The 27990-nt window shown below is 52.1% G+C and overlaps 1 protein-coding gene across 1 annotated transcript; it reads left to right on the top strand.

Annotated features, from left to right (window-relative positions):
• The first annotated feature begins 8 nt into the window (after positions 1–8).
• Draxin (dorsal inhibitory axon guidance protein) lies at positions 9–27957 on the top strand. Its single transcript, XM_028893637.2, has 7 exons — positions 9–113; positions 14790–15231; positions 17915–18111; positions 20824–20935; positions 21279–21368; positions 23035–23124; positions 27266–27957. Exons 2-7 carry the CDS (start codon positions 14799–14801, stop codon positions 27376–27378), a joined length of 1035 nt encoding a protein of 344 aa, XP_028749470.1. The 5' UTR covers positions 9–113; positions 14790–14798; the 3' UTR covers positions 27379–27957.
• Positions 27958–27990: the final 33 nt, after the last annotated feature.

Below are 27990 nucleotides of genomic sequence, written 5' to 3'. Positions count from 1 at the left end.
GCCTCCCGCCGCCCGAGCACCTCTCGGCGCCGTCCCGCTCCGCCCTCGGCTGCGCTCGACTCCCGCAGGCGCTCGGCCCTGCGCCCTCGGTCCCTTCCCCGCCCGCTGGACAGGTAAGACCCGGCTCGGCCCGCCCCCGGCCCCGCCCTCCGCTCACCTGGCGGAGCGCCGGGACCAAGCAAGGTCCGCTACCTGCTCGAAGTGAGGATGCTGCCTTCCTCCTGTTCTCCAACCTGTGTGTCGGTCTATCCGTCTGTCTACTGTGTCCACTTAGCGCCTCGTGTCCCCTTGGCTCCCGGCTCTCTCCCCGGCCGCCTGGTCTGCCCCCTGGCACCGGACTGGACACTCACTTTTCCGTGCTCCGTGGCACTCTGCCTCGCGTGCGACCTTGCGTCCCTCTCGGGGTCCCGGGACTCGCGCGCGATCCTCCACACCAGCCTTCTCCCTTTGGGACCCGGTGTCTTTTTGTCTCTGTTTCTGGGTGATCTCTCAGTTGGGGGATTCGTCCATTACTGTTGAAAGAAGTCTTCAGAGACTCCCTGAGCCCGGCAGAGGCGGCCAGGGTGCCTCTGTTCCGTTCGACGACGCCCTGGAGGCTGGGTGTGTTGGGGCAGGGGACGCTATGCTCACCCAAAGCTGTTACAGCTCGGTCTCACATTTTCCCATTCTGGGCTGGACTAGTAGTGTTGCTCTACCACCCCAAGAGCACCCGACTCCCTTCTCTGGACTGACTTATTCCTTTCCTTCCCCACCGCGGGGCTTTTCTCCATCAGACCCGAAGGCGCAGCTGCCTTCCTAAGCCAGAGCTTATGTTTAAGGTGTGAGTGTGCCTGGGTTTCCCTGACAAGTTTTGTCTGGCCACCTCAGCTGGATGCTCTCTTGGCCTTCACTCTTTCAGGTGGTGGTCCTTGAGGCTGTTGGTTGTCCCTCTAAGGTGCCTGTTTCTCCGTCTGGTAGCAGACAAGTTGTTCTCAACTGTTTCGTTTGCTGTTACTCTGGTTTTGGGCAGACAGGGGTTCTGGAAGTGAGCAGTCTTGGACAAAGGAGTGCGTGTCTGAGCCTCAGTATCTGTCATAAAACAGGGACAATAGGGTTTACCTGTCGGGATGTGTGCCTGTATCTTAGGTATCTCCATGGTGCTGGTGGGGATGGGAGAGGGACTTTACAGTCCCGGGCTGGGGTAGGGCCTGGGGGTTCCACAGAGCCTGTCACAAAGTCCAGCCTTGGAGACCTCACCACCGTCGGAAACCCCATTCTCTGCGCTCTCCCTGCCACTCATGTTACACTCCCACCAATCCCCTGCCTGTCCACACAACCAGCCACACTTACAGCCACCTCTTCCCCTGCGTAAACAAGGTGGTGTGACCTTAAGGATGCTGCCAACGCCCGCAGGCATTGGAAGCGTCTGTGGCACTGGTCCCAGCTCTGGACCTCTGTCTTGCCCCCAAGCCTTGTTCCACGGTGCCAGCCAGGAGCCGAGGCATTTCCCTTCTTCTGGTAGACTGACTTGTCAAGTCCTGAACCTGCTTTTTAATCCCTCGTACCTCCCCGATTCATCATCTGTGTGGTCCATGATCAGAACAGGTGTTAGGCTGACCCTGGAGCCCAACCGTGATGGGGCCCATGCAGCAGCAAAGAGGGCAGCTTCTGGAGATGCAGCCTTCTCTCAGTAGGCAGGGTGGAGGCTCCCCGGCTGTTTTTGTTTGAGCTGCAGCCTGTGTTCTCTTGCACTGAGGCAAGAATGGACATGGGGGCCTTCCCCTGCCTAGCACGTGAGCCCAGCTTTAACTGTTCTGGCCTCCCACCATCTCTGTTCCTGCAGCCTCTGGTCACAACCTACAGGAAGCCAGCTCAGCAGTTCTTGTAACCACCTCCCTCCCTCCCCCTTGGGAAGCTTACTCAGACCCTTCTTGCCTCACTAAATGAAGACGACACCTCCTCCTCCTCAGTCTTCCCAACCCCAGGCCTTCCTGGCTCCAAGTGTGGCCACTAAATTAACTACAGGAACCTCTGTTGGCCCAGCCTCCCCCTCTGTCTTTCCCCACAACCCCGTCCACATCCTAGGTTTCAGCAGCAATGGAAGGCAGAAGTGTCTACGTCCCTGACTCCCTCTGAGCCTTTGCTAGGGTGATTTCCTCCATCTACATTGTCTCTCAGTCCTGCGTTCAGGCCTGTCTTTGCAGACTAAGATCATATGTCTTCTTCTAGGCGAAGCCTCCTGCTCTGCTGGCCTGTGTCTCTCACGACCCCAGGCCTGGTGGAAGAGCACCTCCTTTGCCTACACAGGCACGGGGTCTCCTTTCAGTGTGGTCCCAGAGCCTGACACCCACTAGGTGCCCTGCACACCTGGCATCCTTGGTCAAGACGGCAGGAATAAATGGCCATAGCTACGTAGACTACAGGCCATAGCTTCTCCCTTGCATTCTGCTGGGTCCTGCCGGCCAGACTAGGGGCACAGCTGGCTCCAGAGCAAGGACTTTGGCTGGAGACAGAGCAAACCACTAGGAAATCCCTGTGTTTCTGGGGCTGTGCAGAGCTCTGAAAGATAAACCTGACCTCCTTTGTGCCTGGTCTGCAGTCTGCCTTTGCATCCCAACTGGCCACTTAGCTGCTGTGCCAGTGAGAGTAATGTGGAGTGTGGGGGTGGGGGCTATGCACTCAGGCCTCAAGCTCTGGGAAAAGCAGGGCTTCCCTCCAATACTGGCCCTGGGCATGGTCCCTGGCAACAGGTCATTCTAGCGTCCCTGTTCTGGCCCATTTGGCTAGGATCTGCCTCTGTCCTGTCTGGCCTCCTCCTTTGCTGGTCCCATTCCAGTGCTCCTCTACAACTGTGGCCAAGGTACAGCTGGCCTTCCCTGCAAGGCCACTGGGGGCAGCCAAATGCTTGCTGCTAGAGGACAAGCTTCCTGGGTCCGGCCCTGACAGCCCTTGCCACATCAAGACACAGCAGTCACCATATGGTACACTTCACTGCTAGAGTGAGGGATGGGAGGGTGGCGATGAGGATGGTGGTCCCTGCTGGAGTCCAGAGCAGGAGGAGTGGATGAGGAGGATCTTTTCGATGTCATCTCTATGCTGGGTGCTGAGTGAGGCCCCCAGCACACATCCCTGATAATCACAGCAGCTATCACACAGGCTGAGAACGGAAGCTTCAGGGGGTTAGCAAGATGGCTCAGCGGTTAAGAGTACGCGTTGCTCTTGTGGAGGACCCATGCTTGATTCTCTACCTTCATGGCAACTTACACCTGTCAACTCCGGTCCAGGAGGACTGGATGCCCTCTTCTGACTTCAATGGGCATCAAGCATACATGTGGTACACAAAGATACGTGCAAGCAAAGCACTAATACACACACACACACACACACACACACACGGAAAAACTTTAATCACGCTTGAAGAGTGGTTAGAGTAAAATGGGTCAGGTGACCATGGGTTCAAACCTTGGCTCTACTGCTTCTTCTAACATGTGGGTTGGGCTAGTAGTCAAATCTTTGTCTTGACATAACTGCTACGGTTATTTTAGTCAGGTGAATGACTGATTGATTGATTAATTGAGACAGGGTCTCATTATGCAGCCCTTGCTGGCCTAGAACTCACTGTAGACCAGACTGCCCTTGAACTCACAGATCTGCCTGCCTCTGCCTCCCAAGTGCTGGGATTAAAGGCGTGTGCCACCACATTCAGCAGCTTTTTTTTTTTAAGATTTATTTTTAGTTTTGATTATGTGTATTCATGAATGCAGATGCCCAAAGAGGCCAGAAGCATCAGATCCCTCTAGAGCTGGAGTGACAGGTGGTTGTGAGCTGCCCAACATAGGTGTTCAGGTCCTCTGAAAGAACAGCAAACACTAACCACTGAGCCCTCTCTCTAGCACCTTCTATGGTTATTACTATCTGAAAAATAACATCTTCCAACGACTGAATTAGATAATGCATATAAATCTCTAGGCCTAGAACAGGGGAAGCCCAGCAAATGATACACAAACAAACATGTTTAGAGTTCAGATGTGTTATTGACATTCAGAGAGGTTCCTTGGCTTGCTTGGGGTCACACAGCTGTTCAGTGCTGTAACCAAAGTTCTCAAACAACCTTGTCTGACTCCACGTGTCTTTCCGCTCCACTCCAGCCTCTGTCAGAACCCAACAGCCAGTGTGTTGTTGCTTGAACACAACGTAAATGATGCATCTGAGCAAGTAGCAAATCATATTCAATTGTCTAGGTACCAAGGAAATGAAGGTTCTGGAATTTAGGGGTTGAGAGATTTAGGAGAGGAAAAGTTGTGGAGTGCCTGTGATTATGAAGGAGCTGAGTGAGTGAAGGAGCACGGAGCTGAGTGAGGACTCTGAGATGCCCCTCCACTTCCATGCAGGTTTTCTGAGGTGTGAGCAGGGTGTGTGTGTGTGTGTGTGTGTGTGTGTGTGTGTGTGTGTGTGTGTGTGGTGTGTATGTGTGGTATGTGTGTGTGGTGTGGTGTGTGTGTATGGTGTATGTGCTTGTGTGTGTTTAGCTTATTTTTGTCTTTGAGGCAAGATTCCTATCCTAGGCTGACCTCAAGCTTGCTATGTAGCAACAAGCAGGGGCTTGGCGATGCCATGCCAGGGTTACTTCATCCTGTGAAAAGAAGATGGAGGTAGGAAAGAGTCAGGCAATTGAGCCCCACGTTAACTCATCCTTAGGATCTTTGTTGAAGTACAGAAATGCACCATCAGAAATGGTTCCCACAAGAAACATTCTCTGGCTGAACAAGGTAGCACAGGTCTTTAATGCCAGCACTGAGGAGGCAGAGGAGGAGCTCTGTGAGTTCAAGGTCAGCCTGGTCCCTTAGTTTCAGGCTAGTCAGCGCTAGATAGTCAGACCCTGTCTCAAAAACAAAAACAAAACCCAGCCACATCATCTGCCTGATGCAGATGGGTCTGACAGTATGACTGCCAGAGAGGGCCTGTGCTGAAATAGAGAACCCTTCAGCAGAAACCAAGGACAGGCTGAAGACCAGGATGGTGGAGCATGAAACACATCAGGGCCAGGAGCCAGCTGGAGTAGCTCTGCACAGGGCCCATCTTGTCTGTGGCTGTCAATCTCAGGACAGAATTCAGCTTTTGGTCCCAGGATCACCAAAAGAGAAGTTGTGGGATAGTCCACCGTGGACTGTAGACTAGAACCCCTCACCAAGGTCCAGGAAGAAAAAAAAAATATCACATGGGTCCAAGACTGCCAGCCTTAGTAGTCCTGAGGAGACAGCATCTGGGCTGGGTTCTGACGGGCACTCTCAGGGTCAGGGTGTAGCTCAATTAGTAAAGTGCTTGTCTGTCATGCACGAAATGCTGGGTTTGACCCCAGCCCCATGCAAACCAGGTGCACACCTCTAGTCCCAGCACTCAGGAGATGGAGGCAGGAGGATCAGAAGCTCAAAGTCATCCTTAGCAACATAGGGAGTTTAAGGCCAGTCTGGGCTTCATGAGACTCTAAAAAGAAAAACAGATGGGCATTTCCAGAGCAAGTTCTCCTAAGAGACTCTTCTTGGTCTCTGAGGGTCTAAAGGTCCTTCCAGCCACCTTAACAGGATACAACTACCTCAAGTTTCTTCTGAGCCCAGGAAGGCTTGTGTTTCCACAGGGAGGGGCATTTGAGCATCTGAGATGTGTCCCAGGGGAACTGCCAGCATGTGGGTGCTGGGAATTGAACTCAGGGCCTCTGGAAGAGCAGCCAGTGCTTAACTTCTGAGCCATCTCTCCAGCAGAGACAAGGTTTCTTTATGTAGCTTTGGACTCTGTCCTGGAACTCACTCTGTAGACCAGGCTGGCCTCCAACTCATAGAGATCTGCCTGACTCTGCCTCCCAAGTGCTGGGATTAAGGCGTGCGCCACCACCGCCCAGCATCAAAAATGGTGTTTTATGAGCAGTGTAACCTATGTCCACAAGTAACTCAGGTCCTCAAAAGATGGTTCACCCTGGCTTAGGCATACATAACTTGAAGGCCCCAGTGCGCAGGCTTCAGCCTCACTGAGCAACGCCTGTGCAGCTCTCGCTCTACACAGCTTTAGCATCTCTGTTTAAGGTGAATCAGTGAGGCGTATGTGCCTACTGCCTGTTGTGACAGTTATAAAGCCAGAGAGTCCTAGTTAGGTTGCTATTGCTGTGATAAACACCATGACCAAAGCAGCTTGGGGAAGAAAGGATGTATCTGGCTCCCATACCCACATCACTGTTATCCATAGAAGGAAGTCAGGGCAGGAACTCAAACAGGGAGGAACCTGGACGCAAAAGCTGATGCAGAGGCCATGGAGGAGTGCTTCTTACTAACTTGCTTAGCCTGCTTTCTTATAGCACCCAGGACCATCAGCCTAAGAGTGATGCCCTCCCCACATCAATCAGTAATTAAGAAAACACCCCACAGGCTTGCCTTCAGCATCTTATGGAGGCGTTTTCTCAATTGGGGCTCCCTCCTTCCAGATGACTCTAGCCCGTGTCAAGCTGACATAAAACAGCACACCAAGCATTGCCAACATGGCCGAACCTCAGGCTGGCTTTGCTTTGTCCTCCTGTCCTCCATACCAGAAAGTCCTGGAGCGTATGGCAGAGTTCTCCTAAAGTGCTCTGTGGGCACCACAACACTCTTCAGAGGACCAGAAGAAACCCAGGTCACGGTGAGCTTCCCTTGTGTTTAAGCTGGGTCAAGGGCCTGAGGACAAGGCTCAGTTGGTAGGGTGCTGGTCTAGCAATGCACGAAGCCCTGGGTTCCACCCCAGCAATTCCGGAGCTTTCTGTGGGGGACAAGAGGATCAAAAGTTCAAGGTTATCTTTGGCTATATACCAAGTAAGAGGCCAACCTGGGCTACATTAAACATTAAACTCTGTCTTAAAAAACAAAAGGAAGGCCGGTGAGGTGGCGCACAAAGGCTCCTGCTGCTAAGCCTGACAACCTGAGTTCAATCCTGGGACCCACAGTGGAAAGAGGTAACTAATTCCCTGCCCTTGACCTCCTAATGTGCGCGCTCCTCCCTACAAAGCTGGTTACTGCAACAATAAAAGCAAAAAAAAAGCCAAGCAATTGAACAACCCTGTGTAAAGAAGCAGAAACTAGCTGGGGGCGAAGTGGTGGCACACGCCTTTAGTCCCAGCACTTGGGAGGCAGAGGCAGGCAGATATGAGTTCGAGGCCAGCCTGGTCTACAGAGCAAGTTCCAGGACAGCCAGGGCTACACAGAGAAACCCTGTCTTGAAAAACAATAATAACAACTACAAGAACAAAGCACGCTTTTAATTCCAGCATTGGGGAGGCAGATATCTTTGAGTTCAAGGCCATTCTGGCCTACATATTGAGTTTCAGGGCAACCACAGCCACACAGTGAGACCCTATCTCAACATCCCCCCCCTCCGCGCCAATAAACAAAAACAGATCAACAAACAAACAAAACCTCCACCTAATTAGACTCAAATGCTTCTGAGCTTTTAAAGTATTTCCACCAAATACTGTGGCTCGGCTTTATCACAGGAGGAGGAGACAGGATGGGCCCAAGGTCTCTGAGTGGACTGCACGATCCTTAGGCTCCCGCCGAGCAGCATTCCCACAAGATGCACAGCCAGCATCCACCCCAGCCACCGTGCAACCAGTGGGCCAAGCCAGTCAGCGAGGCAGGAATGCAGGCCCCGCAGCTGTTGCTGGAGACCAGGTGGTTGGACTCCACAGTTGTCTGCCAGGCGGGTGTTGTAGGAGCCCCGCCCTCACCAGTGTTGTGCCCCGCCCCATGCGCCCCATGCCGGGCTGTCGGTGGGGAGAGGCCTCGGGAATTAAAGCTTGCTTCAGCGGGACGGAGGCCTCATTTGCATATGACGCTACCACCTGCTGCCTCCTGGATGGAGAGAGCCAACTAGACCGCTCTCTCCCCACTGTGCCAGGCAAGATGGAGCAGAATCCCAGCCATTCCCCTCCCCCTCCTTCCTCAGGTTCATTTTCCTTGCCCGTTTTTGCCTCTTACTCCTCAGCAGGACAACGGCACTCCCCGGTAAAGATACTGGTCACAGAAAATACAGGCAAGCATGGCGTCAGGCGGATGGTCCCTGGCACTGACAACTGGCCATGAGGATAAGCACTGTGTCCCCTGTGCACAGGGTACCAGAGGACCCAGGCCTGGAACTGTGTCACCTTGTCAAAGAGCTTCGGTGTCTTCTTACACTTATTTTTGTTGTTGTTGTTTTGAGACAGGCTCTCACTCTATAGCTCAGGCTGCCCAGAATTTACTAGATAGCCTAGGCTGGCCTCAAATGAATTGCTGTCCTCCTGCCTCAGTCTCCCACGTGCTGGCTTGACAGGTATGAGCCACCAATCCCCAGCTAGAGTCCTCATTTTTTAAAGGTGGAAATGGCACCAAGCAGTTGAGGGAATTAAACACCACTGAGCAGGGCTGTCACACTGGTATTCTGATGGGTGCTATTGTTTGGTGTGGTCTTGATGATTCACTGCTGGGCCTCGGTGGAGGCTGGGCCATCCTTGGGGACCATCTCCAGTGTGAGCAGGAACAGTGAAGCTCATCTCAGACTTTGGGAACAAGCAGAACCCACAGTGCTGGGGGCGGGGAGCACCTGCCTTGCTTTGTGCCCAAATGCCTGGTGCTTTGTGACACAGCCTCCAGCTGGCTTCCAGAGTGACAGGAATGGATTGGAGCCCATCTTCACTGGGGATCCTTGGCACAGCTTCTGTGGTGGCCCATGTTTCCTGAGTGGCTCTCTGCCAGGCTGGCATCCTGACTGCTGGGCTGTGCCAAGATCTTACAAATCCCTGGAGTTTGAAGAGGGGGCTCTATGAAGTCTGCCAGCTCCTGTACACTCACATGCACATGCATACACACACACACACACACACACACACACAGGCACGCATGCACGCATGCACGCAAACCAGATAGATTTACATCCATCTAGAACCCGGGTTACTAATACTTATGCATAAAGAATCCTGGGTGCGCATTGGTGCTGAGGGTGGCTTGGGCACACCCTCTTTCCTCTAGCTGCTGCCAGGGTAGCCAGGCACTTCCATAAAAGTGCATAATCCCAAACCAATATGGCAGATGAGATCTTGAAGCCGTGGAGAGACACCAGCATGGAGAAGAAGTTCATCATGAGGCAGGGGGAGGGGGTTAAGCATCAGCATAGAGGGGAGGACTAGTCTGGAGGAGGAGCATCAGCATGGAAGGGGAGCACTAGACTGGAAAAGGAGCATCAGCATGGAAGGGGAGCACTAGACTGGAAAAGGAGCATCAGCATGGATGGGGAACACTAGACTAGACTGGAGGAGGAGCATCAGCACCCAGTACCACGAGAGAATATATTGAGGTGGCTGATTGACGTCTCCTAAAGGAAGGGGCATTTGGAATGGATGGGATTTCAGAGAAAGGTGGTATGGAGGGGAGACATTGTTCCAGACAGTAGAGTGTATCCAAGGCCCAGGCAAATGTTTCCACTGGCTTCAAAGGGGAGAAAGCAGGTACCAAGGGTAGGCTAGGCCCCTGTTACACAAGGCTTTTGAATGCTAAAATGATGAGACTGGTTAAATGAGAAGAGGGAGCCGTGGACAGTTTTGAGTAGTTGAAAGTCCTGGTGGGAGGGTCTGGAAGCTGCACACGGGGGCTGGGGCAGGTGGAAGCTGCACACGGGGGCTGGGGCAGGATGGCGCCGTTAAGGTCTGGGAAGGGAGATGGGCCCATGTAGGTGCATGGGCGTTGTGCATTGAAATCCTGCCTGCCACCCAGCCTGGCTGAATGTGTGATTCTTCGGGAGAAAAGGGTGGGAGGAAACAAGGATGTGGCTGAGTTCGGGTTCCTGCATGCAGTGGATGAGCCCACAACCACACAGGGCCATGGCAACGGGATGTCAATGGAGCAGGAGGGGGGCTGGGTGGGAGCTTGTCTTATGTGGGTGGTCTGGGTTTTGTTTTTTAAGTTTTATTTATTTATTTTTATTTTATGTATTTGCCTACATGAATGTGAATGCACTGTGTGTATGTAGCTGTCCATGGAGACCAGAAAAGGACGTTGGATCCCCTGCAACAGTTCTTATGGACAGTTATGAGCCGCCATGTATGTGCTTAGAACTGAACCCGGGTCCTCTGCAAGAGCAGCCAGTGCTCTTAACCAATGAGCCACCTCCCACCCCTGCTTTTTTAAAATTTGTTTTATCTGTGTGTGTGTGTGTGTGTATGTGTGTGTGTGTGAGAGATTAGATAGATAGATAGATAGATAGATAGATAGATAGATAGATAGATAGATAGACAGAGAGAGATGCCACAGTGCTCAAATATAGGTCAGAGGACAACTTGTAAGAATCAGTCCTCTCCTTTCAACATGTGAGTCACAGGAATTGAACTCAGGTCATCAGGCTTGGCAGCAAGTGTCTTTACCTGCTGAACCATCTCACAGGTCCTGTTGTTTAATTTCTCTTTAAACGGTTTCTTATACAGACATGAACACACACACACACACACACACACACACTCACCCCCAAGCTCATGCACTGTTTGTTTTTTTTTTTTTTTACTTTGTCAATATGAAATGAGCTCAGGTCATCTGGGAAGAGGAACCACATTGAGAAAATACCTCCATCAAATTGTCCTGTAGGCAAGTCTGTGGGGGTGTTTTCTTGATTGATGATTGATATGGGAGGTCCAGCCCACCATGGGTGGGGACACCCCTGAACAGGTGGTCCTCTGGGTTGTATAAGAAAGCAGGATAAGCAAACCTGGAAAACAAGCAGCACTCCTCATGGCCCCTGCTTTGGTTCCTGCCTCCAGGTTCCTGCCCTCGGTGATAGACTGTGATTGGGTCATGCAAACCAAATAAACCCTCTCCTCCCCAAGTTGCTTCTGGTCATGGTGTCTTTATCACAGCAATAGAAAGTAAGTCAGTATGGGTGCTGACAGAGGCCAGAAGCAGGTGTCAGAAGGCTCTGCGCATGTTGGAGTTGCATGTGGTAGTTAGTTAGGTGGGTGCTGGGAACCACCCCAAGCACCTTAACTGATGAGTCATCTCTCCAGCCCTTTACTTATTTTTTGTATAGTTTTGTTTTTTGAGACAGGGTTTCTCTGTGTATCCCTGGCTGTTCTGGAACTCACTATGTAGACCAGGCTGACCTCGAACTCAGAGATCTGCCTGCCTCTGTTGCACGAATCCTAATTGATCTTATAATAAAAACCCGGAGCCAGATATTGGGGTAAATGCTGAAAGATCAGAGAGACAAAGGAACAAGCCACTAGAGAAACTTCTCGCCACTACTGAATCCTCAGCCGAAAGGGAGGTGAGATCCTGTCTCCCTGAATCCTCAGACTGAATGCCTCTGAGTCCTCAGCCGCAGGGGCTGAGTTCCTGTCGCTCCTGCCCTATATGCCTTTCCCTGCCCAGCCATATCATTTCGTCTCAACCTTCCTAGTGTTGGGATTAATGGTGTGTGTGCTTCCTTCCCAAATACTGGGAGCAAAGGCGTGAAATCCCAATTGCTGGGGTTAAAGGTGTGTGCCACCACTGCCAGGCCTCTATGTTTAATCTACTGGCTGGCCCTGTCCTCTGATTTTTGGGCAAATTTTATTTGTTAGAGTACAAACAAAATATCACCACATACCTCTGCCTCTCAAGTGCTGGGATTAAGGGTGTATGCCACCACTACCTGGCTCCTTTATTTTATTTTTGAAGACAGGATGTTATGTAGCTTAGGCTGACTTCAAATCCCCTCTATGCCCAAGGATGGCCTCAAACTCCTGAACCTTGTGCCTCCCCCACTTGAGTGCTGGGATTACAGGTGTGCACCATTATGCACCAGTTTATGTAGCACTGAGGATCAAGCACAGGGCCTTGTATATAGTGGGCAATCATTCATTCTACCAATCAATCTATGTCCCCATCCTTGATGCCAAGGAATGGACTTTCTCACTTGGCTCTGCAGGGAAGGAGCTGTTGTTCTCCAAGACCACATCCAGGCTGGTTGGGAAGCTCTGAGGGTCGCTGACTTTGTGACTCCACAGGGACAGCAAGCTGGCTTCAAGGCCCCTCAGGTCTTAGTCCCAAGATAGCAGGCAAAGTGGAAAGCAGTGAGACCTCCTGACATTCAGCCAGTGGCTCTGGGAAGAGCCCAGAGCCCCAGGATGAAGAGGAGTAAGGGACCAGTGTGTTTTATTCTCAGCCTCAGGTGAGTCAGCCTAGTGTTGACTCCAAGGTCGGGCAAGGCAGCCCCTACTCCAAGCTTGTTGAAGGTGAACCTGACAGGGGTGGGCCTGAGGGCTTCAGAAGCTGAGCCAGCTAGAATGAGGGATGCTGGGAACCAGGGAATCTTCCAGACCTGACAACTTTTCCTTGCCCTGGGCAATTATAAAGCCACAAATCACAAAGAAACGGTGGCATCAGCACCTTGGGGACCCTAATGGAATTCTGTGCTATAAAAATTCAATCAGCCAGCTGACCCGGTATGAGCCTGGCCAAGGCAGTGAGGCTGGGGTGGATAAGGATGCTGCAGGCAGGAGGACCCTCAGAGCCTGACAGACACCTCTCGCCAACCCCCTGTTTTCAGATCTTCCAAAACAGGTGCATGCCTATCATCCTAGCACAAGTGGGGTGGAGGAAGGGAAGCAAGAGAATCAGGAGTTCAAAGTCATCCTTGACTATATAATGAGTTCTAGGCCAACCTGGGTTCCATGAGATTCTGTCAAAGGGGGTGGTGGGAATAGGGGCAAGGACAGAGCTAGGCCACCCTGGACAGCCACAGAAGGCCCAGAGCACAGACACTTATTCACTGGGTGTGACCTACTATCCTGCAAATCCTCTCCCACTTCAGAAAAATGGGAGAAGTGACAGGAGTCATTATAGATGGCCGATGAGAAGATAACTCAAGTTTCTTCTTGTAGGCTGCAGTCAAATCTCAGTGGCAATGGGTGGGTTCTGAGCTCTGAGAGGCTCAGCTGTGTCTCAGAGGGCTGGGCCCAGGGCAGAGGTTTGTGCAGAGAAAGGACTTCTAGACTAGTCTGGGAAGATTTAAACCAAGAATCCTCAGCCTCGGGTGATTTTCTTATGTGTGTATGGGTGTTTTGCCTGCATGTATGTCTGGGCACTACACTATGTGCATGCAGTGTCAATGGAGGCCAGGAAAGAGTGTTGGATCCTCCAGAACTGGAGTTAGAGATGGTTGTGAGCCACCATGTGGGTGTTGGGAACCAAGCAACAGTGTTAACCATTGAGCCATCTTCCTAGCCCCACGAGGACAATCTTATGTTGGGGGACCAGCTCTCTTGGCCTCCTCCCATCAGGAACCCTTAGCATCATCCAGTTCTGACGTGTGAAAATGACCTCAGCAGTGCGTGGCAACTCACGCCTATACTCCCAGCAGGCAGAAGGCTGAGGCAGATTGAGCACCATGAGTTCAAGGCCAACCTGAACTACTTAACATGATCCTGTCTCAAAATAAAGATCAAATCAACTTTAAAAAGGAAATTTAAAAAGGAAGCTGGGCAGTGGTGGCACACGCCTTTAATCTCAGCACTCAGGAGGCAGAAGCAGGTAGATCTCGGAGTTCGAGGCCAGCATGGTAAGAAAGCAAGTCCCAGGACAGCCAGGGGCTACACAGAGACACCCTGTCTAGAAAGAACAAACAAAGGAGAAAGAAAAGAAAAGAAAGAAAGCCAGATGTGGTGGTGCACACCTTCAATTCTAGCACTCGGGAAGGAGAGGCAGGTGAATCTCTGTGAGTTGGAGGCCAACCTGGTCTACATAACAAGTTCCAGACCAGCTAGGACCACTTTGAGACCCTGTCTCAAGAGGGGAAATAAAAGCTGGAGACATGGTTCAGTTACACTAAGAAGTTCTTGTTGCAGCCAGGCAGTAGTGGCGCACACCTTTAATCCCAGCACTTGGGAGGCAGAGGCAGGCGGATCTTTGTGAGTTTGAGGCCAGCCTGGTCTGCAGAGCGAGATCCAGGAAAGGCACAAAGCTACACAGAGAAACCCTGTCTCGGAAAAAAAGAAGTTTTTGTTGCTTGTCATTCTTGCAGAAGATCTGAGTTTGGTTCCCAGCACCCATCTCAGGCAACTGACACTTCTGCTCTAGGGTACCCAACGCCCTCTTCTGGCCTCCCTGGGAATTGCACTCATGTGACAGACACACACATACGTGTTTAACAATTTAAAAAGAGGGAGGACAGACAAGATAGTTCAGTGGGTAAAGGAACTTGCTGTGAAGAGGGATGACCTGTGTTTGGTACTTGGGACTCATGAGTAGAAGGTAGAGAACTGATTCTGAAAGTTGTCCTCTGACCTCCACATGCACACCGTGGCATGCACACAATAAATGAATAAATGTAATTCAATGAATTTTTTTTTTTGAGACAGGGTTTCTCTGTGTAGCCCTGGCTGTCCTGAAACTCGCTCTGTAGACCAGGCTGGCCCCAAACTCACAGAGATCCGCCTGCCTCTGCCTTCTGAGTGCTGGGATTAAAGGTGTACTCCACCACTGCCCAGCAATTTAATGAATTTTTAAATCCTCCCTCAAAAGGGAAAAAGCTGGGCATGGTGGTTCATGCCAGTAGTTCTAGAGCAAGAGGAGCCTCTGTTCAAAGTGTATCCTGGGCTACATGTGACTCTGTCTCAAAAGCAAAACAAAACCTCAACAACAATCCAAAACACTGAAAAAGTTTTAAAAAAATGTCCAGGGAACAGCACCTCCAACACCCCCGTGGGAAAAGCAGTTTGGATAATGGGGTGCAGATATGAAGCTTTGGGAGGGACTGTGTACTGCCCTCATATGTTGTTTTTCTTTTAGGGAGAGCCAATGGCAGGGTCTACTGTCGCCAAGGTCCCCATGCTGTTCCTGGTCCTTCTGCTATTCCCAGAGCTCCATGTAGCAGGCACCCTTGCATCTGGATCCTCTGCCCGGAACCTGCCTGAATCCCATCCCCACCTCCCCAGCTCTTCACTGTGGGTGCCTCAGGCCAGCCATCATGGCCGACGGGGCCTGGGCAAGAAGGACAGGGGCCCAGGCATGCCCAGCCGGGCCCAGGAGGGGACTGTGGTCACTGCCAGTAGGCAGGCTTCCGGGATGACACTTGGTCAGCGCCCTGCCGGCCTTCTGCAGGACAAGGATCAACTTCTGGGGCTGGCATTGCCCTATCCCGAGAAGGAGCCCCGGTCTTCCGGGTGGGAGAGGATGAGGAAACGCGGCAGAGAACACAAGAGGCGCCGGGACCGGCTGCGGCTGCACCGAGGTAGCTGGAGACCTGCGAGCCCTTCACTCTGGGAAAGCTCTAGGTCAATGCCAAGGGCAGGAAGTGGTCAGAGAGTCGGTGTTTTAACGCCCCGAGAGACCATTCAGAGGCCCCAAAAGGGCAGAAGAGGGGACGCATCTTACTAAAGTCAGAGTGTGCGGCTAGGGAGAGGAAGCAAGGAGAGGCCAAGGGGGAGGGGCAGAGGTGGGAACCGGGAACTTGCGAATCCAAGTTCAGCCTCCTTAGGCGATCAGTCATCCTCCTAGGTCGGGAAGATTACCTTGCATCTGACCTAAATCTACCCAACTCTGAGCCCTGCCTGTATACAGACAGAAGAGCTGGGAACCCTCCTCCGAGCACATCCTTTAATGAGCTCAGGAACAGAGTGGGAGCTGAGAGCTTGGACTCGGCAGCCAGATCTGTTGAGACCAGTGTCTGACTCCACTACTCACTAGTTTGTGGCCTTGGGAAAGTCACCTTCCTAAGACTCAGTTTGTCCCTCTGCAAAGGGGACAATACTGCCCAACCTTAGTGTAGGAGGAGATGACCTGATGCTCGGACAGCTCAGGCTCAGGCGTCATCTGAGCAATAGCTACTAATTCCATCCACGGCTCCCTGGTTAGCACCCTCCAACCCTGCTCACCAGTGACCCCGTGTGGTGGTCAGCTGTCTGTCACGGTGACAAAATCCCCGGGAAACTCCGCACAAAGCGGAAACGGCTGATTTGCAACTAAGGATTCAGAGCATTCAGCCTGTGGTTGCTTGGACGGTAGTGAGGCAGAGCATTGTGGAAGTAGCGTAGAGCTGCTCATCTCATGGTGCTCGGTGGCCGGGAAGAAAAGGAGGAGGAACAGAGACAGAGACAGAGAGGAGAGGGAGGGAGAAAGGACGGGAATGCCTGGATCCTCGTGTCCCCTTCAGAGGCACCCCCAACGACTCGAGTTCCTTCTACTAAGCCTCATCTCCCAGAGATCCCACTGCTTCCAAGTAGAGCCTCAGGCTGGAGAATCAAGTTTTTATTTTTTTGAGAGTTATTTCTATTGTTTTAATTATATGTATGTATGCGTGGATATGTGCATGTGAGTACAGTGCCTTCGGAGGCCAGAGCCACCTGACATGGATGCTGGAATGGAACTCAGGTCCTTTGCAAGAGCAGTGCACGCTCTTAAATTCTGAGTCATCTCTCCAGCCCCAAGACCAAGCTCTGGGTCCTTGGGGGACAGCAAAGCTATATACTGCAGCATCCTGAGAGAGATGTCACCCTCCCATGTGTGCCTGTGTTCACCTCCTTAGCAAGTTCTCTGCCTCCATTCCCAGCGTCTGTAGTCACCCAGGCTGAGGATCCTTTGGCCCAAATGAACAGTCTCTGACAAACCTGAACATCTCCAACCAGCTGGCCCCTCCCCCAACCAGATAGCCCCTCCCCGGCAGCCAGTTGGTCCTGCCCCCAAGCACCTGGCTCCGCCCCCACAACCAGCTGGCCCCTGCCCTGGCCTCACCTGGCCCTGAGCCTGCACAAGTCACCTGACTACTAAGTCTTTTCATGTGACAAGACCGCCTCTAGGGTCAAAGCAAGTGCCACAGATGGGCTGGTGGGGGTGTTTCTCTAGGAAGAAAGTGGAGCATCGGCATCCCCCTTCTGCAGATAGTGAGCCAGGTCAGCTCAGACCCCCACATGGCAAGGACAAGCTTCATCATACGCCCTCCCATTCTCAGGGGTCTCCAATTTGGAAGCTGCTGACACCTGAGGACCAGCAGGAGAGCATAGTACACATGGTGCCCCCAGTTTCCAAGAAGTTCCTTGGCTTCGGTGAAGTGGCAGGGCCCTCCTGAGGGAGGGTGATATAGTGGCAGCGGACAGATGAGTCCATAGGCCAGGCCAGTTCATCATCACTGTGAAGCCTCAGGCTGACTGAGGTTCATTTCCGCAAGGTGGGGTGGCCCCAAGGGATCCAAATCAACTTTTAGCTGTTTCTTACAAGGACAAGTGTAGACGATTCCCGCCCCCCATCATGGTCCCATTGTTTGTGACCCTGTGCCCTCCCACAGCACTCTTCCTTACCTAAGTGTCTTCGAAGGTGGCCCCAGGAGTTAAACACATTGGCTTTGCACTCAGGACGGAGGTTCAAATCTATGCTCTGCTACACAGGAGCTGTGTGCCCTTGGTGAAACTGCTTAACCTCTCTGGCTTGGGTTTCTCCACTGTAGGTGAACAGCAACTACTTCTCAGAGTTCCTGTAGTAGTTAGATGAAGTATTTATTGTGAAGTGGTGTGGGCGTGCGTGCGTGCGTGCGTGAGTGTGTGTGTGCGTGCGTGTGTGTGTGTGTGTGTGTGTGTGTGTGTGTGTAAGTAGTGGCTCTCCTGCCATGTTTCTCCCCAAGTTCCTCTGCCTCCATGAATCTCACCTCCTCCAGGAAGCCTTCTGTGATTTTATATGCCTGGCTGCCCCCAGGCATCCTGGATCCAGACTTATTAAAACGCAGCTTCTCGAGGAAAATCCTCTAGCCAGTCCCTTTCCCGCAGTGACTGCTGTTTCCGGGTCTCTGGCAGGGTAGGCAGCAAGGATGTTGAATAGACCATGATGCCCAGCAGCCCTGGGCTTACAGCAGAAAAGACGGGCTGACCTGCAGGTAGACACTGAGCAGCAGGCTGGCGGGTCACCCTGTGCTTGCCTTGTCTCAGGCCGAGCCGCCATCCGTGGCCCCAGCTCCCTGATGAAGAAGGCAGCGGAACCCTCTGAAGACCAGCTGCTGGAGGCTGCCACAGAAGAGTCTTCCACCAGCCTGGCCCCCACCATGCTCTTCCTAACCACAGCAGACGCTGCCGCGCCTACCACAGAAGAGTCCCGGATCCTGCCGGTTACCTCCCTGCAACCCCAGGTAAGGGCATGTGGCCTTGCTGAACGTGCCTTTGAGACTCCTGCAAGCCTCCTGTCAGGGTTCTCTAGAGGAACAGAACTGGTGGAATTAAGGCATAGATCAAAAAGAACTTTCCTGAAGTGGCTCACAGGCTGTGGTCCAGCTGGTCCAACAGACATTGTCTCCCCATGGGAAGGCAAAGAATCTGGTAGTTGTTTGATTCACGAGGCCGGATCTCTCAGCTGGTCTTCCCTGTGTCATAATCCTGAAGAAGTAAGTTCTAATACCAGCCAGTGCCTCAGCAGCGGGACAGATGGACTTGCCACCCAAAGTGAGGACAAGCAGACAAAAAGCCAAAGCTTCCTCCCCCATGTCCTTTCATTCAGGGCGCTACCAGAAGCTGTGGCCCAGATTTAGGGTGAGTCTTCTCACCTCGAACGATCCAATCGAGAAAAATCCCTCGCAGGTGTGACCAGCTGCTTGGGTTTAGTTGATTCGCCCCCTGATCTACTTAGGTAAACTGAGGCACAGAAGGAGGGTAGTAATGGAAGCTGTTAAGCTTCCACCCCACTAGGTATTCTGTCTGCAGGAGGGTTGCCAACACCCAGAGGTCATGGCCTTTGGGGCTTGGGCTGGGGACAACCAGGAAACTGGTGCCACCTCAGCAAGCTGGTCTCTACACATAGAGGTGGGACTCTTGAGGAAGACCTTCAAAGTCTGGGAGAGTCTGGAGAGCAGCCGCAGAGACTTAAAACCCATGACCTAGAGAGACATGGGTCGGTGAGGTGGCTGGCTTGTCTGCTCCTCAACTCTGAAAAAGTGAATGGGAAGGGAACAGGGAAACTCACACAAATCTGACTGCCGGTGACTCTAGACGGGGACAGGAGCTGACCAGGTCATTCTCTCCTGTGAAGGGGACAGGAGCTGACCAGGTCATTCTCTTCTATGGCTTAGAAAGTTTTTTTGTTTTTTGTTTTTCCAAAATAAAATAATTCAATACCAGATGTGGTGGCTCAAGTCTACAATCCCAACATGTGAGAGACAGAGGGAGTACCCTCACCACAGGGATGAGGCCAGCCTGGGCTACATAGTGAGACCCTGTCTCAAAGTAAAACAAAACACCCCAAATGAAATACCACCATTGAACTGGATCAATAGTGTATGTTCCATGTCAGTAATATAGAACAGAACACGTAGCTCCGTTGGTAGAATGCTTCCTTAGCATGCGTGAAACCCTGGGTTAGATTCTCAGCACTGGAAGAACGGGCATGGGGATGCAGGCCTGTGATCTCAGCATTCAGGAGCTGGAGGCTGGAGGATTGAAGCTTAAGGTCGTCCTTGGCTACATAGTGACTTTGGAGCCAACCTGGGCTACATGAGACCCTGTTTCAGAAAGAAAGGAAGGAAGAGGGAAGGAGAGAGAGGGAGAAAAGAGAGAGTCACATCCCTCTGTCACAGTCCACTGCCATGCTGCACTGTTTCGTGAGTTCTTGTTAATCTTTTACTGTGCCTCGTTTAAACTGGTTTTTTATTCATTTGTTTGTTTTTTGAGACAGAGTTTCTCTGTGTGACATCCTTAGCTGTCCTGGAACTCACTCTGTAGACCGGGCTGGCCTCAAACTCACAGAGATCTGCCTGCCTCTGCCTCCCATGTGCTGGGATTAAATCAATTTAAACTGATTTTTAAAAATTTTAGTTTGTATGTGTGGGGAAAATGGTATGCGCACATGAGTGGAGGGGCCTTCGGAGGCCAGAGGCAACAAGATCCCTTGGAGCTGGAGTTACAGGCAGGTGTGAAATACCTGATGTGGGTGCTGGGAAGTGAACTCAGGTCCTCTGCCTCTTCACTGCTGAGCCATCTCTCCAGCCTTGATTGCGGCTCACTTGTAAATTAGACTCATAAGGGGTGCGTGCGTGCGTGCGTGCGTGCGTGCGTGCATGCGTGCATGCGTGCGTGAAAACAGCTACCTACAGGGGTTAGCTCTTCCAGGCATCACTGGCAGGTTGGACCACATCTCCTAAGCATCAGGAGATGGCAGTAGGTTTCCTTTGTCCTCTTTCTTCATCTCATACTCCTGAGAGTCTGCCAAAAGCTGTGGCCATGAGCAGGTAGTTACAGTCTGTGCCTTGCTGAATCCTGGTGATCAGGAACATAAGGACCCAGCCGTGATATCTGGTCCTCAGTAGTTTCCACGACATTGGTCAGGGTTGTGAGTGGGTCAGGGTTGTGAGTGGATCAGTGGGTCAGGGTTGTGAGTGGGCCTGTGTTGTGAGTGGGCCTGTGTTGTGAGTGGATCAGTGGGTCAGGGTTGTGAGTGGGCCTGTGTTGTGAGTGGATCAGTGGGTCAAGGTTGTGAGTGGGCCTGTGTTGTGAGTGGATCAGTGGGTCAGGGTTGTGAGTGGGCCTGTGTTGTGAGTGGATCAGTGGGTCAGGGTTGTGAGTGGGCCTGTGTTGTGAGTGGATCATTGGGTCAGGGTTGTGAGTGGGCCTGTGTTGTGAGGGGATCAGTGGGTCAGGGTTGTGAGTGGGCCTGTGTTGTGAGTGGGATCAAGGCCTGCACGTGGTCTTCACAGGATGCTGAGAGGAAGGACAGAATAAGCAGTGGGTTCACTTCTAGCTCCCTCCTCCATGGGCTTAGGAATCCTGAACAAGCAGATCAGCCTCCTTTGTGGTTACCCTGACATCTTCACTTGGAAGGCTCTGGGTCTCCTCCTCTGCCTCATCTTCTGCAGGCACAGCCCAGGTCTGATGGGGACGTGATGCCCACACTGGACATGGCCTTATTTGACTGGACTGACTATGAAGACTTAAAGCCAGAGGTCTGGCCTTCTGCAAAGAAGAAAGGTAGGCCTACCTGCCATCCCACCCCATGTTTGGAATCTTCTCTCCAGCACCTATTAAGGGAGGACATTTGCTGAGTCCAGGGTGACCCACAGGTGTCCAAAGGTGGGCTGGAGTGCATGGTCAAAGCTGGACCTGACACTCACCGTGACAAACAGTATCCCACACTCTCTGCACACTAGCCAGATCCCAGGTCTCTTACAGGGAGACAGGCTATGGGATCTGCTTTAGGGAAGAAAGTGAAGCGGAGAGAGGCAGAGGCTCTTGTCCAAGCCACACCGTGGGAGTGGCCACTGTGACACCCAAGTCTTGTGCTTAATCTGACCCCCAATTTCCTTGTCCCCAGAGAAACACTGGAGTCACTTTACCAGTGACGGTAACGAGACGTCACCAGCTGAGGGAGAACCATGTGACCATCACCAGGATTGCCTGCCAGGTACCCTGGTACCCCAATACCCACACTTGAGGCACCAGGCTGGGAGGGAATGCCAGAAAGGCAGGTAAGACAGGGCTTCCAGCATGGGAGCAAGGCTGAGGGTCGTGACCCTTTATGCACAATAAATAGCAACTACAGCAGCCGCCAGTCTCCTGAGAGTCATTATCAGCAGCCACCAATTTCCTGAGAGTCACCACCATATTCGAACTCATAGAATGACTTAGAGAGAGGAGGAGAGAGGTGGTGTAAAGTGGGGTTGTGAAGACTGACTGACTTAGATTTAAAAAAAAAAAAAAAAAGCAAGGCTATTAAGCCCCAGAGAGGCCAAGGGCTTTTTCGAAGATCACACAGCCTGAGCCAATTTGGTTCCTAAGCTTCTTACCTGCAACCCACCTTGCCTCCTCACCTTGTCCTCTCAACACCCACAGGGGTTAATTCAGTCCCCTCATCGTGGCACCACCTGGCTTTCTAGGGATGGTCCCAGTGACACCCTCTCCTGTCCAACAGCCCTACCCATCACGCAGGATGGGTACAGGGGTCGGCTGTTTGACTGGAGTCTGAACTGCTGGTGGGGTCAGGTGGCCCTCCCCAGAGCAGACTCGGAGGTGGAATTAGAAGCTGTGGTGGGGTAACATCTGTCATCACAGCGCTTGGGAAGTGCAGGCAGGAGGATCGGGAGTTCAAGGTCATCCTGGGGTACACAGGGAGTTGCAGGCCAGACCCTGTCTTGGGGAAATGCTTATCTGGGGTGTTGGTGGTAACACTTGTTAAAAGCAAGAGAGGAAACAAGTTGACAGAGAGACCTCAGGCCTGATGTCATGTTGGCCCAAAAGGAGCCGGAGAAAAGCCTTGCCTGCTGGGAAGCCCCATGCTGGGCGGAAGTGGTGGCCCTGGTCTTGGCCATGCGGGCTGTTGTTTGGAGCTGCTGAGGGAAGGGGTGTTTGGGACATGGGACAAGGTGGCCCCTGAAACCGTTCACAGCAGATCAGTGACTGATGTCCCTTTTTGCTACCAAATAATGCGTGCTTTGGGAGGTGGGGGCAGGGAAGACTCAGGTGGCCATCTCCACCACACCACATCAGCAGGATATTCTGCAAAATGGTAGCCATTTTGGAATTGTGAAGCAAGACACCAGCCCAGACAGGCTGTCTGTTCCTACATCACGGTCCACACTCTGAGTGTGAAGAAAAGACTGGAGTCGGGGCCATCAGGACGGTACTTGGAAGCCGGCTCTGTAATGGGCAAAGAGCTGCCTCAGGCCTGCCTAGCCCTGCAGCCCCCCAAGGCTTCAGTTTCCCCATCTGTCCAAGAGGACGTTGGCGTCCACGATCCCTCAGGCCCCTCCCAGCTCTCATCTGGCTCTACCTCTGGCACCCCACGCTATTACAACCCCATCCCTGGGAGGTGAACCCCACACCACCTTTGACCCTCCTGCGATCAATCAAGTGGCCCATCTGGGGAGGCTTGGGCCTGTGCCACCTGCCCCCGGGGATTTCATCCACGACATCCCGCAGTAGTTCCAGCCCGGAGCCCTGCACACCAGATGGCCTCCCAGGGCCTGGCTTGCCACACAGATGATGGATCTCCTGTCCAGTGGGACTCCGTGCAGGGCGGCGGGGAGGATCCGCTCAGCTTGGCTGACCACGTGTGTTTGCTATGTTGCCAGGAACTTGCTGCGACCTCCGGGAACATCTCTGTACGCCCCACAACCGCGGCCTCAACAACAAATGTTTTGATGACTGCATGTGCATGGAAGGTCAGTCTGGACTCTGGGAGGGGGGGAGCCCCCTCCCCACCATGCTCCCAGAACTGTGAAGCCTTTGTTGTCCAGCCAGCTCTGCAATGAGCGGGGTATAGGTTTCCTGGCAGAGGGTGGATGTGATGGAGGGGCCTGGGGAGAGGGAGTGGGTAGGAGAACCCCCGGGAGCTGAAGACACCAGTAGGAACAGCTTTGCTGGGGCCTTCCAATCTGTCAGCTCGATGCGTCTCCATTACTGGCATCGTTTCTCAGATGTGTGTTTCTCACCCCTTGAAATACAAGCTGGTGTGATCTCTCAGGATCAGGAGCGGGGAGAAGAGAGGAGACAGGAACATATCTCCTTAAATAAGAGCCAACCTGAGAAGACTGGCATGTTCTCAGCAGAGTTCTAGATGGGAGGCTTTCCAAGTGAGACAGTGGGGGACAGAGAACTGGGTGGGACTGTCAGCAGTCACAGGGAAGGAAGGGTTCACTGGACTCCTGGTTTAACTGCCCTGAGCACCCGCCTCAAATGGAAGGGTGTGTGTGCCCCGTGTGTGTGCCCCGTGTGTGTGCCCGGTGTGTGTGCCCCGTGTGTGTGCCCCGTGTGTGTGCCCCATGCACACAGGTGCCCTCTGGTGCCTGTCCCAGGCTGAGTCCTTTCCTGCCTCGAATCTTCACAGTCACCCCTGGAAGGGAGGTCTTATGATTCCCACTTCGAAAGTGGGGCGAGGTGGCTTACTCAAACACATATTTAGGAGAGTGGGGGGCATGGAAGAACACCTTGGTAGTAGAGTGTTTGTCTCAGCAGGAATAATGGTGACGGAAAAGTCCTGAGGCAGAGCTATGCTGAGTCGCATAGACAGGCCTCAAACACACAATCCTCCTGCCTCAGCCTCTCAGGCAGCTGGAATTAAAGGTCTGCGGCATCGCTGATGAGTCTCTCCTTCCTTCTCCTTCTTCTTTGTTTTTTGGGTTTATTTTATTTTATCACAGGAAAAAAGGAGAGGATCGAGGAAGAGAGAGGGAAGGAGAGGAGAGGAGGGGAGAGGGAAAAGGGACGGAAATGAAAAAGAAGGGAAAAAACTGCCTGTGGTGGCATATACTTGTAGTCCCAGCACTGAGAGGCTGAGGCTGGAGGATCATGCGTTTGAGGCCTATGCAACTCAGCATAGCTCTGCCTCAGCACTTTTTTTCTTTAGACAAAGTCTCACTGTGTGGCTCTGGCTGTCCTGGAACTCACTATGAAGACCAGGCTGGCCTCGAACTCACAGAGGTTCACCTGTCTTTGCTTCCTGAGTGCTGAGATTAAAGGCATGAGGCACCATGCTCAACTACCCGAGAACTGCTCTAAAAAGGACTTGTTAGGTGTGGGAGTGCATGATTTTAGTCCTTGCACGCAGGAGGCAGGGGTAGGTGGATCTCTGTGAGTTCAAGGCCAGCCTGGTCTAAATTGTAAGACCCTGTCTCTAAATAAATAAATACATACATACATCACTGAAGGCATAGCTCAGTGGTAGAGCACTTGCCAGGCCTTGAGTTCAATCCCCTACCCATATGGTCAGGGATGGTCTAAAGAGATGGCTAAGCACTTAAGAGCAAGGTCCTCATCTGCTCTTGCAGAGGACCCAGGTTCAGTTCCCTGAACCCAAGCTCAGGACCATCCATAACTCCAGTTCCAAGGGATCCAGTTCCCTCTTCTAACCTTCACAGGCACTAAACACACACATGGTACATATACATACAAGCAGACCTGGTACATATACATACAAGCAGACCTGGTACATACATATACATACAAGCAGACCAAACATTCAGACTCAAGGTAAGTTTTACTTTTTTTTTTTTTTTTTTTTTTTTTTTTTTTTTTTTTTTGGTTTTTCGAGACAGGGTTTCTCTGTGTAGTTTTGATGCCTGGCCTGGATCTTGCTCTGTAGACCAAGCTGGCCTCAAACTCACAGAAATCCGCCTGGCTCTGCCTGCCAAGATTAAAGGCATGTGCCACCACTGCCCTGCTCAAGATAAATTTTAAAGAAAAAATTTCAAAGAGAAATATGGAGGAAAAATAATTCTACTTCTGTTTCCTGAGAATCTTCAGACCCACACTACAGTAGGTCATAGTATCATGAGCTCCCGGTTCCCATCCCCGAAATTCAATCAAGACCAACATGTGGCCACCCTGAGTGGGGCTGTCACCTCCACACACCTCCCTTGTTTCAATATGATCTTTATGTATTTATTCAGTATTTATTTTAGCGCACACCTCTGAGAGATAAGCGCCCTTTTAAAAACAAGGTGTCTACATTGCCGAGACAAGCGATATTCAACCTGCATTCCGGGCTCCGAGGGCGGATTCCTCCCTTAGCGTCTGTGTGAATCCGAGCCACACTCCAAGTCCTGTTCGCAGTAATAAAAGAGCCTGCACTGTCTCCACTCTGTGTTACATTCCTGTGAAATGAGATGTGGAGAAACAAAGCCACCGATAAGCTGCCTCTGGAGCCAGGCGCCGGGCTCACGCCTGTGATCAGCACTCCAGAAGTAGAGATAGGAGACTCATGGGTTCAAAGTCATCCTCAGCCACATATGGAGTTCCATCCAGGGCAGCCTGGCCTACAGAGGGTATTGTATCCATTTCAACCACCCTACACTCACCCACCCACCCCAAAAAAAGAAAAATGGGAAAGAAAAAGTCCCCGGAAAGTCGTAACGGCTATAGAGAAAGCCTGAAAGGCTGGTAGGTATTCTCACAGGATGTTATAGAGAGTCCTTAGGAAAAGAGGAAAGATTGGGAGATGGAGGTTGAAAGAGAGCCCAGGGGCTCTGGTAGGAGGCAGAAAGAGAGGGCAGGGATCTTGGGCGGGAGCAGCCTGCCTTGGCGTATAGTGACCTGGAGAAGGTTATAAGGAGATGGGAGAAGCTTCGAGAAGATCCTCACTGACTTTGTTGCTCTCATTTGGATTTTGTTTTATTAGCGATTGGAAGTCCACGTTGAAGCAGAGGAGTCCTGTGGTCTAGCCTCTGTATTTAAAAGATCTTTCTGGGGTTGAGGACGAGACTCCGCTTAGCTTGCCTAGCCTGGGTTCTATTGCCAGTGTGAATTGGGTGTACTGGTCCATGGGTACAGTCTAAGCACTTGGGAGGCAGAGGCAGGGCGATTGGGAGTTCAAAGTCATGCCCAGTTGGCTAGTCCGGGATGCACGAGACCCTGTGTTCCCCTGCCAAAAACTGCAGGACTTGGGGCAGTTGAGGACAGGGAGCAGGCTGGAAGGCTAAGGAGGGTAGAGACCGACCAGGGTTGTTAGGACGTGCTGTAAGATGCTGTTGCCTGTGCTCAGAGCATACGCCACTTCACAGAGGAGCAGACGGCAAGCCTTTGAGTCTTGGGCTCACAGTCCTTGGACTGTGAGCCAGCCCTAGCCTGGTAAAGGTGCTGTGGAGGCTCTGAAGAGTTAAACCTCCTCCCAAGGGCCTCAGATGGCAAGGTGCTCACCCTGCTTTCTAAGAATCCCTAAGGTGCCAACATTCAGAGCCTAATTGTGTCCTCTTATGCTGTAGCCTTGGCTGGCCTCAGACTCACAGAGATCCTCCTGCCTCTGCCTCCTAAATGCTGGGATTAAAGGGTGGGCTACCATGCTCAAAATTTTTTTCCTAAATAGGAGATGAGATCATGTGTAATTCAGTGATAGAATGTGTGCTTAATATTCAAAGCCCCAAATTCAACATGTAGGTTTTGCTTTCGTTTTTTGTTTGTTTTGTTTTGCTTTGCTTTGAGTCTGCTATGTAGCCCTGGCAGACTAAGCCCAAACCTGCTGCCTCAGTCTCCTGAGTGTTGGGGTTACAGGCCTGTGCGACCAGCCCAGTCCAGTTTCTTTCTTTCTTTCCTTCCTTCCTTCCTTCCTTCCTTCCTTCCTTCCTTCCTTCCTTCCTTCCTTCCTTCTTTCTTTCTTTCTTTTTTCCCCAGAACTGAGGACCGAACCCAGGGCCTCTAGCAAGCGCTCTACCACTGAGCTAAAGTCCCAACCCCCAGTTTCTTAAAACTCTTCAAACACAGTGGTGTGGAGGAGCTGTAGGATGAGAAGCCTGTGCTGGCTGGAGGGGAAGGAAAGGGAGGGGACAGTTACCAGCAGGCATGATGACATCCTTGCCTCCTTCTACTCAGGGTTGCGTTGCTACGCCAAATTCCACCGGAACCGCAGGGTCACTCGGAGGAAGGGGCGCTGCGTGGAACCTGAGACAGCGGACGGGGACCAGGGATCCTTCATCAACATCTAGCGCCCGAGTGGTGCCTCCCCACCGGCCCGGGGGTCTGAGCCAGGGAGGTCTGGACAAACAAGACCGTGTTAGTAACTAGCTCAGCTTGGGGCTGAGTCGGGGAACCAATGGCTGAGGCTGCGGTTGCAGGCCCAGTACACTCACCCCCAAGCTGGAGGACAGCTTGGCTGAGAGCAGCTGTGCCTGCCACCCCCGGTCAGACCCACGCAGCACACGGATCCTGCTCTCTGCTCTACGTGATAGCCGTGTTGAGCGCGCCCTCTGCTGCTCGACACCAGCATTGCAGCAGCTTCAATTTGAAAAATCAAGAGGTTTTGCCGATTGGAAAGGGTTGGAAAGAGAGAGGACAAGACTGGAGTGGCTCTGGAACGCTATGTCCCAGGCAAATGCCAAGCACCGCGTTCATTTTTACTGAATTTCCACAGAGACCGTGGCAAGAGACCACTGAGGCACTGAACTACAAGACTTATGTAAAGTCCCACCTCATCCATGATCCTCCATCTTTGGCCGCAGATACACCATGACTGTCTTCCGCCTTTCCCAACAGAGGCTTATCTTTTTTTTTTTTTTTTTTTTTTTTTTTTTTTTTTTTTTTTGAAAGACAGAGTCTCA

Source organism: Peromyscus leucopus, chromosome 2, assembly GCF_004664715.2.
Source record: "Peromyscus leucopus breed LL Stock chromosome 2, UCI_PerLeu_2.1, whole genome shotgun sequence".
Classification (NCBI taxonomy): domain Eukaryota; kingdom Metazoa; phylum Chordata; class Mammalia; order Rodentia; family Cricetidae; genus Peromyscus; species Peromyscus leucopus.
The sequence above is the reverse complement of the archived record's forward strand: the minus strand, read 5'-3'. Positions and strand labels throughout refer to the sequence as shown.

Excerpts from the sequence above, each read along its gene's own strand:
- Draxin (XM_028893637.2), top strand. The coding sequence starts at position 14,799 with ATGGCAGGGTCTACTGTCGCCAAGGTCCCCATGCTGTTCCTGGTCCTT. Across the intron at positions 18,112-20,823 it reads TTACCTCCCTGCAACCCCAG|GCACAGCCCAGGTCTGATGG; the intron begins GTAAGGGCATGT and ends CATCTTCTGCAG. Across the intron at positions 20,936-21,278 it reads GCCTTCTGCAAAGAAGAAAG|AGAAACACTGGAGTCACTTT; the intron begins GTAGGCCTACCT and ends CCTTGTCCCCAG.